Source organism: Phoca vitulina, unplaced genomic scaffold, assembly GCF_004348235.1.
Source record: "Phoca vitulina isolate PV1807 unplaced genomic scaffold, GSC_HSeal_1.0 scaffold3, whole genome shotgun sequence".
In the NCBI taxonomy this organism is placed as follows: Eukaryota; Metazoa; Chordata; class Mammalia; order Carnivora; family Phocidae; genus Phoca; species Phoca vitulina.
Genome location: NW_022589706.1, coordinates 15,050,151 through 15,064,116, shown reverse-complemented (window position 1 = coordinate 15,064,116; position 13,966 = coordinate 15,050,151). Strand labels below are relative to the sequence as shown.

General features: G+C 44.6%; 1 protein-coding gene across 3 annotated transcripts in view; it reads left to right on the top strand.

Annotated features, from left to right (window-relative positions):
• The window catches only part of CCDC149 (coiled-coil domain containing 149), a 102,845-nt gene that overhangs the window by 79,926 nt on the left and 8,953 nt on the right, over positions 1-13,966 (top strand). For 2 of the 3 annotated variants that reach the window (XM_032400108.1, XM_032400109.1), the window contains 3 exons: positions 2,014-2,090; positions 3,734-3,766; positions 8,270-8,386. In XM_032400108.1, coding sequence (XP_032255999.1) covers positions 2,014-2,090; positions 3,734-3,766; positions 8,270-8,386 — 227 coding nt within the window. The remainder of the gene's footprint in view (positions 1-2,013; positions 2,091-3,733; positions 3,767-8,269; positions 8,387-13,966) is intronic. The other variant, XM_032400110.1, reaches the window with a different exon arrangement.

Sequence of the window (13,966 nt, the reverse complement as noted above, 5' to 3'; positions counted from 1 at the left end):
TACACTGCAGGGTTTTTGTCAGGTCAAATGAGATCATGTAAACTCACTAGGTGCTCAGCATGAGCTCTGTCTCATAGCCAGGACTCAGGAAAGATTAGTTTCGCTGTTCATGTTAGCGGTTGTGTGGTTGCTGTTGTTCTGGATAATGTTATGGCTACTATCACTCCTAGCACAATTCCCATTGGACCCATTTTATTACCTCCAGCTCTGTATCAGATGCCTGCATCAGGCCAAAGAGAGCAGTCACTGCTGACAAACAGGCAGGGTCCCTCAAAGTATGGGACACTAGCAAATTCACCGCAGTCCATTTCTGGGAGACAAGGCTCTGTTATCCGGGAACATCAGGGGGTAAAAAAAAAAAGAAAGTGCAACCAAATGTCTCTGCAGCACGCCTTTGAACGTTGCTCTGATGGCATCCTTCAGCATGCACAGAAGAGTTAAGCCTTATCTTTTGTTTCCAAGAGGCAGCCACACACAGATGATCTGATCTCGTTAAGAAACAGGCATCAACTTGAACTCTGCTGTGATTGCATCTCAAACCCATCAGCTGGTGAAAAGGGAGCTCGGATCAGAAGGTCTGAGCAAAATATTGAAAGCGAGATTACGAAGAATGGTGTTTATTGAAGGGTCAGGGACATGAAAGCAGAATAGACCCAACAAATAGGGTGGCAACTGAAAGTAATTGGTAAAGACTATGCAGAATTTAAGACTTAAGGAAAAGAAGAAAAGCTCCAAGTACCTAGGTGAAGAAAACCACATGTAGTAATGTCAGAGTTTTCTGGAAGCTCAAAGGGAATATTAATTAAGATGCTGCAAGTCAATTCAGGTAAAATAAGGATGAATCCAAAGCCATATATATGTGCAGATAGATACATATTCATGCCTCTATGTATGTGGGTGTGTACGGCTATCTCTGGAATATAAAGAGAGGTAGGAGAACAATTCTAGCATCCTGATTTCTCCTGCTGAAAGGAATTGAAACTTTGCTATTAAGGTGATTTCCGCGTCATTTTAGCATGACAGCGCCAAGAAAATCCCCCAAATAATATAAAGACTGGTTTTTCAATTTCCAGGCCAATGGAAAGTGATTCAAGTTTGAGATGACTATGAAATCACTTCCCAACTATGTTTAATTTTGTGTAGAGTGGAAGAGGGGAAATACATGCCCACGTTTATGTCTTCCCATGCATACAGACAAAGTTTGGCTCCCAAGTAAACATTATAATCTTTTCAGATACACGTTCCAGAAATTATGTCCCAGTGGGTCAGAATGGTCACCTTGGAAAGCAATATAATTCTTCTAGTGACTCTGCAATTGCTGGAAGTCCTTTTGAAAGGCCTATTTCTTCATTCTGCCCATAGATAATTGCAAGCCTTGAAAGAAGGAAAGCATTTTCTTTAATCAGATATGTTTATTGAACACCTACCATCAACCGGGCATTCTGCTAGGTGTCAGGGATATGGATATCAGTAAGACATAGGTTAGGTCGAAGAAGGCAGATCTTATTATTTTATTGACTCAAAGCAACTTTACCACACATGTTCACCCATCTTACTGGTTAGACTTGGTGGTTTCCAGAACTCAGATACATCCTCAAAGAATCAGGTGCGATACTACTAAGGGCATTCAAAATGAATGATTATCTTTAGCAATGAGCAATCCCCAAATAGAAATTGTGTAAGATGTTTGGGCAATGATGGAATAATTGTTTAGCTTCCCCTCCTTTTTGGGAGAGGACTCACTTAAATGGCAACATTTAATATTTTTTTAATCATTCACTGTATATTTTCATATGTATGTTCAATAGAGTGTGTGTGTATAATATATTATATATTATACATATATATTCTTTGCACATGCACACACAGTATGTTTTCTGCATATAATTTAAATCTCAAAACATTTTCTATCAGGGCACTCTAGGGGGTATCCCCCAAGTAGCTTGCTCACAGCTCCAAGAGCTGATGAGATGCTCATTAATTTGTCTGTTGTCATTTTTTCCCATTTTCCAGAATCCTAGGGAATCGGGTGGCTGAACTGGAGAAAAAATTAAGAACTCTGGAAGTTTCTGGTTTGTGGAGTCTTCCAGGTAAGCAGAACTTCATGAAAGTTATTTTCCTTTTTTTAAAAAGGCAGCCCTCACCTATTTTGCAAAGAAGATTCTACTTTCTAAATATCCTTTTATTTGAAGATCATTGTTGAAAAATCTACAAGTGCTTTAAACAGAAGCCATCAATTTTGAGGAAATCAGAAAAACTCCTATAAATATGCACGTTCCCATCTGTGGAACTATGAAGTTTTGCTAGCCTAAGCTCAGAAATTGTCATTATATGTGTCTGTGTATGCTTTATTTTTCACCTTTGTGAATATAGTAAATTGTTTCGTTGTTTTTTACCCGTAGGTATCTTATAAAGTTTTGTTCATTTTAATTATCATCCTTAAAAATGAATATAAGAATGTACAAAGATTTGTTCAATTTACTCCTCAATCCTAAAAATGAATATAAGAACTGACAAAAATTTGTTCTATTTAATTATCATTCCTAAAACAATGAATGATACCTAAAAATAAATATACTGACAAAAATTTGTTCTATTTAATTATCATTCCTAAAAATGAATATAAAAATGAGTATAAGAAACTTCTTCTCCTCTCTTCCCCTGTCCCATTTTTTTTTTTTTAAAGACTTTATTTATTTATTTGACAGAGAGACAGCGAGAGAGGGAACACAAGCAGGGGGGTAGTGGGAGAGGGAGAAGCAGGCCCCCCGCGGAGCAGGGAGCCTGTCGCTGGGCTCGATCCCAGGACCCCAGGATCATGACCCGAGCCGAAGGCAGACACTCAATGACTGAGCCACCCAGGCGCCCCTCCCTGTCCCATTTTATGCAGCTTGAAAATCAAAATTTCCTTTGGAGATTTTTTTCCCCCCACAATTGTACACAGTGTGAGGAAAACTCTGATGTTTCACTTTAATTAGCTATATTTATCCTGTTTGTCTTGGTAAAATACCCCCTTCGTGAGACCCCCATCAGCTATTCCCCTTTTCTTTACACTCTCCAGAAACTTGTATTTATCATTTTCCACCCCCTCCTCTTTCCCTGAGAGCCACATTTACATATATTTTTAGTTACTTAACCTTTCTGCACAAACCAGCCTCCTCTACCCTTGAATCGTATCAGTTGCTGCCCTGTAATGTTCGAGAAATGAAAATTGCCACGGGGACATGGACCAACAACACGTTTTCTTAATGTGATCTGAATAGCTGCCTTCGGTTGCCTACAAGTGCGTTTCATAACTTGGAAGTTTTAGCAGAGATTCCTTGAACTTGATGTCAAAAGACCTAACAGAACTAATTAGTGGCAAGTGCCATTCTGGGGATTTGAGTGATCCATTTTGCACAGGAACCTTTTGATGCAGTTAAAACGTTATCTCCTTTGAAGGTCTTTCTTTTATTGCATTGAATTTCAGCGCAGTCAGGCAAATTTATCGTTTATTTGTGCAGTCAGATTGCTATTTCTGTGCATAGACTGGAGTTTTGATGTTTGGTTTTTTTTTTCCCTCCAAATGACTTAGTGAAATTTCACGATGTTTTATTTCTACAATTTACGTAAAAAAGATGAAAGTTGAATAAGTAAAGGAACACTGAGAATTTTCTCTGGTGTTGTTTGGTCTGGGCTGGAATGGCTATTATGCATTAACAATTCTTTCTTTCCTTCTTATTGCTGCCTGAAGGCCTGAGCTACAATGTTTCAGTAGGATTCGGGAGTATGTTCTATTTAAAATATCTGTGTTTGTGGCTAATATCAGCAGTGCATTAATATCATCCCTGCATGTAAATAAATAGAAATGCATTCTGTATGTATCATTGCACTTTTCTGATTAGAACAGTCCTTTGAAATAGAGAATTCAATTAGTACCAAGCAAATATTAAACGGTAAAATGAGCTTTGAGGGACCTGGCTAGATGGATTTTATGCCATGGCCATGTTTGTTCTAGTATCTGGCCTCCACGCAGACACAGAGTGGGAGTACAGGGAAAACAGTGGGGACTCCCCAGATCTGATACGGTTGATGTAAGGGAAAGAGGATTGCTTTGCTGCAGTTGTGAAGGATGTCACAACGAGGCATCTCCATGTGATCGTTTTTAAACCGCGGTGAGAAATAGTAAGGGAAGGGCCTCTTGCAGCATCAATTCAATCAGCCCCTTCCATGCGCTCATTGTTTTGTGGTCGCCATTTAACCTACCGAATAGTGGAGCAAGGGGCAGTATGTTCTCTTCCTCCTTCCTCCTTCCCTCCCTCCCCTTCCTGTACCTCCACCTCCTTCTCATCCTTTCTTCTTCTCCACCTCTTCCTCTTTCTCTTCCACTTTTTTCCTCTCCCTAGGTAGAAGCCATGTCAGTGTTTTGGCCCCCTGGTGGGGACTGAGTCCCAGTAGTCAGAGAGTTGCTAGCTCTCTCTTATTTACTAGCATCTGAAAGGATCAGTGTCTTCTTCAGTAAATCAGTCCATCAATGTGTTCATACCTTTTTGAGCATCAACTTTGTGAATTCAGTTCTCTATCAGGCATTCTAGTCGTGCCCCCTCCAAGAATCCATAGTCCCATTAGGGAAGCAAGATGCATACACATCTAGCAGTGAGAAAAAAACACAAAATGATATATAATTAAGTGCTGAGTGGTAAAGGTGTTGGGGTGTAAGTGACAAACGTGAAGAGTCATCAATTGTCAGACCTGGAAGGAGAGTTAAGAGCAAAGAATTCAAGGATGGCGAATATTTGGTGTATATTACAAAACACCCATTCCCATGCCAGTGGCAGACATTACTAATCAATCACATGGCTGTTGCATGCTGCCCTCACATATGGCCCTCAGAACAGGCATCCACACTGGCTTTCCAGGAAGCCCCCTCCTGGTTAGACTTGACATGTGAGAGAAAACATTTCCCCTTTCCTGATCTAGTCTAATCCCCTCATTTCAGATGGAAAAAACAAAGGTTTAGGAAATGAGAGGATACTGAAGGGACACAGAGGCTGGTATTAGAACTCAGGTGTTTCCACCCATGCTGGGGAACTGTAGTTCAGAGAAGAGAGGAATTGAGGGGAAGGGGCAGTGGTTAGATCAGCTGGGGACTGGAGAAGGACTCAGAAGCCAGAACAGTCTCCTCTGAGACTCCGAACGGCAGTGGCGTATTCTGCCTTACTCTGAGACAGAACTGCTGTTGGACTTTGAGCACGCAATGAGTATTCTTTGAGTCTCATCTCCCTCCCTCCTCACTCTCTCAGCCAACAAATATGTAGTTCTCCATGTTGTTCAACAGAGTTGGGGAAAATTTGTGATCTTGCTGGAAAGTAGGCAAGTCTGACAAATGCCACAGTCCACGTGGAGAAATCATCTGGATAGCAGAGCATATTCCAAACTGTTTCATCGGTTCCCAAGAGGTGGGAAGGCATGGGGCTCCTGCAAGAAAGTGGGGGGGTGCAACTGACCTGGTCCCCCAGAAGGGGATGACACCCCCCACCACCACCAGCCTCAGTCCCCCAGCCCTTTGCTGGCCTCTGCAGGGAGAGTGGTGCCTGGGGGCTCTGTGGGGAGGTTTCCTGGATGTGCTCCTGCTCTAAAAAGAAATGCTGAAAGCTAGAAAAAAAACCTGGCAAGAGCAGAGTCAGGCTCTTTGAGTTTTTCATTTAATTCTCTCTTCTCCACTCAAAGCATTAGCCTGAGGAAGAAAATGTGCATTTTGAAATTACTTGGGAATAAGGAAGGTTTCCAGACACTCACATGCCTGGCAAGCAGAGGGGCCTGTGTGGCCTTCCACACCAGCTGCCGCTTGACTCTTTGTGGTCACCTCCCCCACCCCTCTTCCTGCAGGCCAAGGCACCAGAATGAAACAATGAGACAGCCGATTATCAGATTAGAGCTCACATTCATGAGCGTAGATGGAATCCAGACTTAGAAATAATAGGACAGGCTTCCAAGGAGGTCTTTGAATCCTTCAACAAACACTTTGCAAGAATGACCAAATCTTGCCATTTTACCTTCAGATTAGGGCATGATCTCTCCAGGTAGGAATTTCAGGAAGTGTTCAGCCTCTCTCCAACCTCCACCTTGATTGGCCATGGACGAGTCGTGGCTTCGGTTTCCTTCGCTAATGCTTGTTGCTCAGACTCTGGGAGAGGTTTCGCAGGGCTGGCTCCAGTGTTTTTGCGGAGCGGCTATGGAACGGATGATGCTCTGTGGCTGGAGAGGACCAGGGACACCTTGCACCCTAGAGAATCCCTTGTGACAGGAGGGGCTGAGGGCTTCCCTCAGGCCACCTTAGTCCCTCGGCTGAGGCCAGCTCCCCGCTCTGCCTGTAATTCTGATTCTTCAGCCACCAGAGCACAGGGGACTTGGAAGGCTGGCTGGTTGGGACACAAAGGGGCAGAGTGTGCCTCTTCCTGCAAGAACAGCCGGTCTACCTGTAGAGAAAGATGGCTCAAGAAATGCAGTCTCTCTTGACTTGAGGACAGTAGCTGTTGTCTTGATCGAGAGAAACAAAAGAAGTCCACGCTGAGGTGTCTGCTCTGGGTTCAGAGGAACCATTAATCCCTCGCAGTGTTTCCAGATTGTATCTTTACAGTACAAAAGGAGACCCGATTGTGTTTCTTTTTTTCTGAGAGCCTCTTAACAATATCCCAACCTGTAGATCTACAGTTCTCTTTGGGACACTTCTCCAGACTGTGTCCCTGAAGATTTGGATTTTTTTTCCACGTGAGACAATAGCCGTGCTGGTGGAGAGCTTTCAGATCGGCTCCTATCAGATTTCTGTTCTTCTGGGATGCACCTCGGCCGAACCCAGAGTGCTGATTGCTGCTAACAACATATCCCATCTGCCGGAGGCAGCAGCGAGCACCTGTGCCCACCACGACATCAGCAGTCCCAAGAATCCATCACCCGTGTATTCAGATACAAACCGGCTCTTTATTAAGCACCTACCATATGCCAAACTCTCTCCTACAGTCTTGGAAATGAAGCTCCCTAATGGGAAGACAGTATTGGGAACAAACTGAGGGCTCAGAGGTACAGTCCCAAGGTTCACCTGGTTCTCTAAAGGTGGGAACATCTTTACAGAAATACCATTCTGTGTCCACTGAACCTGAAACCAAGTAAAATCACAGAGTTTTGGGGCCCCTGATCTGAGCCCCAGAGAGATTAGGGGCTTGGCTTTAGAAGAGGTCTTGCTCAGAGTTAGACGGCTAAGGCTGGAGCATTGGCTTGGACCACAGCCCTGGGGTTTTCATTTTGGGCACTGCGATTCCCACCGAGGGAATCCCAAGCCCTTGTGGACAGAAGTTTGGGGTCAAATCCTACTTGTTGTGCTCTCCTGACCACTGGGCAGCATTCCCTTTATGTCCACATGTTCTGTGTCCGTGTGTCTGTGGTCACGATGCTCACGTTTCAGAGCCATACTTCCTGTTCCTGACTTCCAGAACTTGCCATGGCCTCCACAATAGAGTGGTGAGGGTCTTCTTTCCCTCAACCTCTCCATCCACTGGGGGAGTTCATACAAATGGCTACAAGGGTTTGGCTGGTAGGGGACTATATGTTCTAAGTGAAAGTTTAGCCGTGACAATTTGGGGGATCTGAGACTACCCGCCTTATGACAGAGTCGTTACTCAGTCTAAATGACCACATTGAATTAAATCAAAGGTAGCGTATGGCAGTGCTGTCTACACCGTAAGATGATAATTTCAGTATATGACATTTATTGAGTGCTAGTGAAACGCTTAAGGGCTTTACATGAATCGGTTCATTTCATCACCACCGCCCAATGAGGTAGGTGCTGTTCTTCTTCCTCATTTTACAGATGAGGGCTCTGAGGCTGAGTGACTTGCCTGAGGTCAGCCAGCTAGCAAGGGATGGAGTCCAGAACACAAACCCTGTAGTTTGGCTCCAGAGCCGGCACTCCTCAGCCCTCTGCTGTGGTTATGCCTGTTCTCTTCTCACCCAGATCAAAGCCATTCGGTTTTTGGCCAACATACCAGGCTGCTCCTTCATGGTGGCATTTGTGGGCGGCCATGTCCTGAGCAGACTCACAGACTGACCCTGGACCTCACTGCCTGGTCCTCACACTACAGAAAGGGCCGGCTGGCCATTGCCCTTCTGCAGCGTTACCTATGATTAAAGAAAGTGCCTTGTTCACCCAAATAGCCAGTCCATTGTGTGGGGCGAACATAACCACAACTCCACTGGTGACATAATATGTCCATGTTCCCCTTTTCCATGACAGGGGGCAAGGACACCATACTCTTCAGTGACCCTGCTCTTCCCACCATACAGAGATCAAGATCCCCACTGCTGAAGTTCATCGAGCAGCCCACTGAGAACAAAGCAAATTCTGAGGACGGTAAGCACGCCTTGATTTCTCTGTCTCTGCCTGACCTGTGCCTGGAACGGAGGCAGGGCTCAGTGGACTTCAGCTCCTTCTTGTAGCTTCTGGGGCACTGTGGGGTCATCCCTCGCATTTCCTCTTGTTGCCTATATGGGTTTGTGTTGTTTGGGGCTTCCAGCAGAAGAGTGCAGGCCTCTGTACTCAGCACAGTGACATAGAGGTTAAGAGAAAGGGCTCAGGATTTGAACAGCTCAGGCTCATAGTCCACCCCCACATTGTGTTGGCTCTGAGATTTTGGACTAGTAACTTCTGCCTGTCTCCTTACCTATAAACTGGCGAGATGATGGTGCCAACTTTGGGGAGATCTCAACACATTGCCAGGCACAGGGGAAGTGGTCTGGGAGTTAGTTGAAAGGAGAATAAAAGCTTCTCCTCTACCAGGCACACTTTCTGGAGGCAGAGTGTTTTGAAGGAGATCACAGGCCCATTTAGGTGCCAGAGGAGCCCGCAAGTGTGAGAGGCATCTGTCTTCCCATGTGACAGTCTTGTTTCCCCAGCTAAACTATCCCTCACCTTTCTAAGTTTTGTCTGTCTTCTTTTTCTACCCCCCAGTGTGATTGCCAGCTTCCAGTATGGCCCCAAATGATCCCCACTTCCTGGTATTCATGCCCTTGTATATTCCTCTCCACACTGTATCAGGGTTCATCTGTGTGACTAATAGAATACAGCACAAGTGATAGTATGTGACTTCCTAGGCTAGGTCAGAAAAGATATATGGGATCTTCCTTGCTCTCTCTGGCTTGGGTCATTCTCTCTGGTGGAAGCCAGCTGCCATGTCTTGAGGATACCCAAGCAGTCCCACATGCTGTTCATGTGGTCTGGAACTGAGGCCTTCTAGCCACCAGCCATCTGGGTGCACCATCTTGGAAGCAGATTCTCCAGCCCCGGTCAAGCCTCCAGATGACAGCTGCCCTAGTTAACATTTTGATGACAATTTCATGAGCGACCACTAGTGAGAACCACCCAGATAAACTGCTCCCAGGCTCCTGAGTCTCCAGCTGCTAAGTTTTGAGGTAACTTGTGGCCCAGCAGTGGGTAACTAATATGCCCAGCATGCAGGTGCCAAGATTCTTTCCTTGATTTCTATATTTTCTCTCCATCCTCCATTGCTCTGAGTCACACCTGCAACCATCACCTCTATGAAAATATTCTTGAAATATTTTTCTCCCACTGGATGCCATCTGCAGAGCTACAGTCCCTTATTTCCCAAAGTGCAAACTTTACCACCTAAATATTCTGTGGACTTCTCAAGTATGACATCACCAGTTCTCCATGCTTCTTCCCTTTTCTTGCCACTCTCTCAGCTACCCAGCTACCTGGAGTCATCATCGACCACTGTCAACTTTCCTTCCTCATCCATATCTGCTCTGTGGCCACTCTTTCTTCAGAGTTTCTCACACCTCCATTCCCACCCCCTCTGGCTTTAGCTCAACCCTCTTTACTTCTTCGGCACGGCTTGGTGCCGTATTTCCTGTCTTCTAGACTCTCCCTACTTCATTCCCATCTTCCCCCTGCTGCTATAGGATAAAGCTTCTGGAGCACTACTCTCCAATATGTGTGTACCCTGCTCAGAAATCTCTAGTGGCTCCCAACTGTCTCCCACTTAAAATCGCTACCCTGCAACCTGACCTACCCTCTTTCTAACCTGATGATTATCTGACATAACAACTGTGCTTGTATTAAACTGTACTAACTAGTTAAATCACTTGCTACCATTGTGTAACAAACCACCCCAAAACTTAGAACTAAAAGCAACTACTATGCATTATTTATCATGAGTCTTGGGATCCGACGAGCAGTTCTGCTGATCTGAGCTGGCCTCAGCAAGGCTCACTTATGCATCTGTACAGCTATGTTTTGAAGTTTGTCTCAATTCCTCACAGTAGTACATAGAATGGTAAGAATAGGACAGGTCTGGGATTTCAACAGAGGGGATCCCCAAGCATATGCAGGGAGAATTCTTAGAGAGAGCGCCTGACTCAGGTGGGTTTCACACTGGCCAGAAGGCAAGCCTGGATCTTTCCAGCCAGCAGCATGTGGTTCTTTGCAAGCCTGGCCTGTAACACGCCATGGCCCACCACGCAGTCTGGAACATGCCTTGGCCAATGGTCATCCCGTGCCCGCATCCAGTGTCCACGTGGAGACCCGAAGCCCTCTGTCTGCTCTGAGCTTGTTTAGCCCCTGGGTGGGCCCAGGGCCCCCTGAGCTGAAATGGAACATGAGCCTGGCTTGATTTTCACAAGGGTAGCATAAGTAATGGCCTGATTCGAAATGATAGCTTCCAGAGTTCCATCATTAGCTCTCATTGTTCCAACTCTGTCCTTCGCCAGTGCGGGTGGGAACAAGGAAGCATTTATGTAGTGGCTGGCAGCGGCTGGGATGGTCTCATCACCGCCGCATCTCTGATTAATTCCAACTGAAAGAAGCTCACACTTGGGAGGACAAAGCCCATCAGAGATCAGTTAACAAAAGAAGACGAATGTCCCCTTTGGGCCAGTGTGGGAGGGTGACACATTTTTAGGAGCCTAACACTCTTTCTACAAAGAGCTACTTTTTCTTCATCTTTTCGAGAAAATATTTCTTCTCTCCATACTATTTGTGTCATAATGCGTTTGTATCAGTTGATTGCCTCATCATTATTGATATGTGTTTTGTTATTAATACGCATTAATGATACTAATTCTGTTTTGTAAAGCGGCACAGAATAATTACTATTATTTTCTAATAATATTTTCCCATGCTGAGCTCAAAAATCCTTATTTTATGGAAATGGCAATGCTCTGTGTCTGTTCTCAAAGGAAAAGGAAAACTCTCACAGCTGAAGAGTTACCATTCCAGAATCACAGAGGTAAAGGCAGAGTTTTGTTCCCCCAGCAAGTGGCAGAGGCCCTAGGCCTACAGATCAGCAGTTGTGACATTTTCAGTAACTTTTCTTTGTCTCCTGATAAGGACTGGAGTGTACTTTTTAGATATCTTTTGGATAACAAAAGGGAGGAGAGGATTGATAAATCTTGCTGATGACCCCTAATCTAATCCCAGGGGGAGCCTGGTCCCAATATCTTTATGGTCCCGAGGCTCTTAACATCCAGACTTTCTCAGAAAAAAATACATCCCTGATAGGACCAAACAATAGAACTACAGCCTTGCCCATCCCCCGCTTGCTGCTGTGTTTTGACCTCTAAGGATGGCAGCAGTGTTCTCCCCTCCCCCCGCCCCCCAAAAAAGGTTGCAAAGTTCTCCCTGGTAATCTCAGAGGTTTGCCATTTTAAAAAAGATTCATGCGTTTGGACATGAGCAGAATGTCATCTAAAGAAATGGCACAAGGCAAAGTACCAGCGACCAAAAGGCCCCAGTGTAATTTAGACCACCCTCACTTAGATGTAAATTAAGGTAGAGAAGATTAACCTGACCCACAGTAAAAACACCGCAAATGGTTTAGGGGTTAGGTTGTTACAGGTAAGGTTAATTAATTTTTCAGGGGCACCAGAATATACTATTAAGTGTCCTGGAAGAAGTAATTTCATAAGAGTAATTTCCAGAAGGAGTTTATTCATCTCATGTTGGTGAAAAATTTAACTGCAGAAAAGACCATAATTTATTCCTTTTGAATAAAGCTTCTTGCCCTGTGCTGGAAACTTGCTCAACTTGTACAACTACAATAAAAATTTTCTTTTGTTAGTATGAAAATGATGTTATTGCTGCCCTGAGCTACCTCAGATGTAGCTAAATGTTCGTGTGAGTTAGAAGTCTTTTTTTCCGGAAGTGCCCTTTTAAGAACTTTTAGGGTAGCAACCTGAATACAACTTAGAACGAATACCATAAATTCAAGGATTGCTTTCGTTTTTTGATGCAAGGCATTTACATATATGTACTAATATACTCATTTGTTCATGTATTCATATGTATGCCCATAGATCCAAGCATTTAATAAGCTATTTATTGAGTCCCCACTATAGAACATGGGTAAGGTTTATCGGGTAAGATTTTATACTTCAGGTGATTTTTATAAGCTAACTATACATAAGTAACAACTTAAGTGTGAAAAAGTAAAAAGTACAAAGTTCCCTTGGGGGTCTAGACACAGCTTTGTGGAGATTAGGGCACTGTGGAGATTACTTTTTGTCCGGATTTCATCAAACAGGCTTTGTAGTGGAGATGGAGGTCGCGCTGACTGTTGAAGCTGGCCATCTGGATACATACAGGAACCATGGCCATGGCAGCATCATCCACCTAAGCAGAGGCTCAGAGGGCAGGACTGGGATGCCATGAAGGGTTAGGTGTGGCTGGGGTGTAGGGATACGAGGGCAAGAGTTGGGATGTCAGGTGGAAAGGTAGATGGAGGTTGAGTCATCGAAGGCCTTGAATGTCAGGCCAAGAGCTTAGGTTATGTCCCTGAGACAGTTAGCAGCCTTAGAAGGGTTGATAGCTGGGGAAAGGCATAGTCAGATTTGTGTTAAAGCTCTCAGTGCTTTCTACACTGTCATGTGCGCCCAAATCGCCTGGAATCTTGTTAAAACGCAGGCTCTGAACCAGTAGGTGTGGGGCAAGACCTGAGATCCTACACATCCAACAAGCTCCCAGGCAATGGTGCCACCGCTCTCCACGGACCCCACCTTGAGTAGCAAAACTCGAGGCAAGGTCCCTCTCCAAGCCATCTGGATTAGAGCAGGGGGAGACTAGGAGCAAAGAAACCTGTTAGGTATGAACGTTACATTATCCAAGCCAAAACCGATCTGAATAGTTATTTTCTCAAAAATCAAGGCTTGCATCATTCCTTCATTTACATATTCGTGAATTTCACTGTAAGGACAAGTCATGGTCTCATTTTCAGGTACAGTACTTCCCGAGGTCTGTGAGTTCTTAGGACAGTAATACATAGCTGTCCGTAACTACATACAGGCTTTAGAAAGTATAAAGTAGATTTGGTTGAACTTCTGCCCCTGGGACTTTGTCTGTGAACATCAGAAAGGCTAAAGAGAAAGAAAACGGCTTTTTTTGAATGTGGGAAGCAGATTTGAACCAGAAGAACCAGAGGTATGGGGCCTGGGGTGTGGGGACAGTGGTCCAGGTTGAGTTGCCGCCCACCCCCCAACCCCGCCCCGTGATTCCAGTGTGCCAAGCATCACATCCACCTCTTCTATCTACCACCATCTCTTCCTGCATCCCCTTCATCTCAGTCTCATTTCAGACTTCCGGTGCATCTAAACTCACTAATATTTCATTGCTTCTGGAGTTTCTCAGAGTTTTTACCAGGGTTCAGCCCTTGTAAATGCTTGATTAGGTTAATAAAGCCTCAAAATCACATGCAGTTATTTAATTAAATAAATAGCTGTTCAAAACATACTTTTAACATAGTTTTCTCTTTCTTCAGCATTTTATTTATTTATGTGAGAGAGAGACAAGAAGCAGGGGGAAGAGCAGAGGGAGAGGGAGAAGCAGGCTCCACACAGAACAGGGAGCCAGATGTGGGGCTCGATCCCGGGACTCCAGGATCATGACCCTGAGCTAAAGGCAGATGTTTAGCCAACTGAGCCA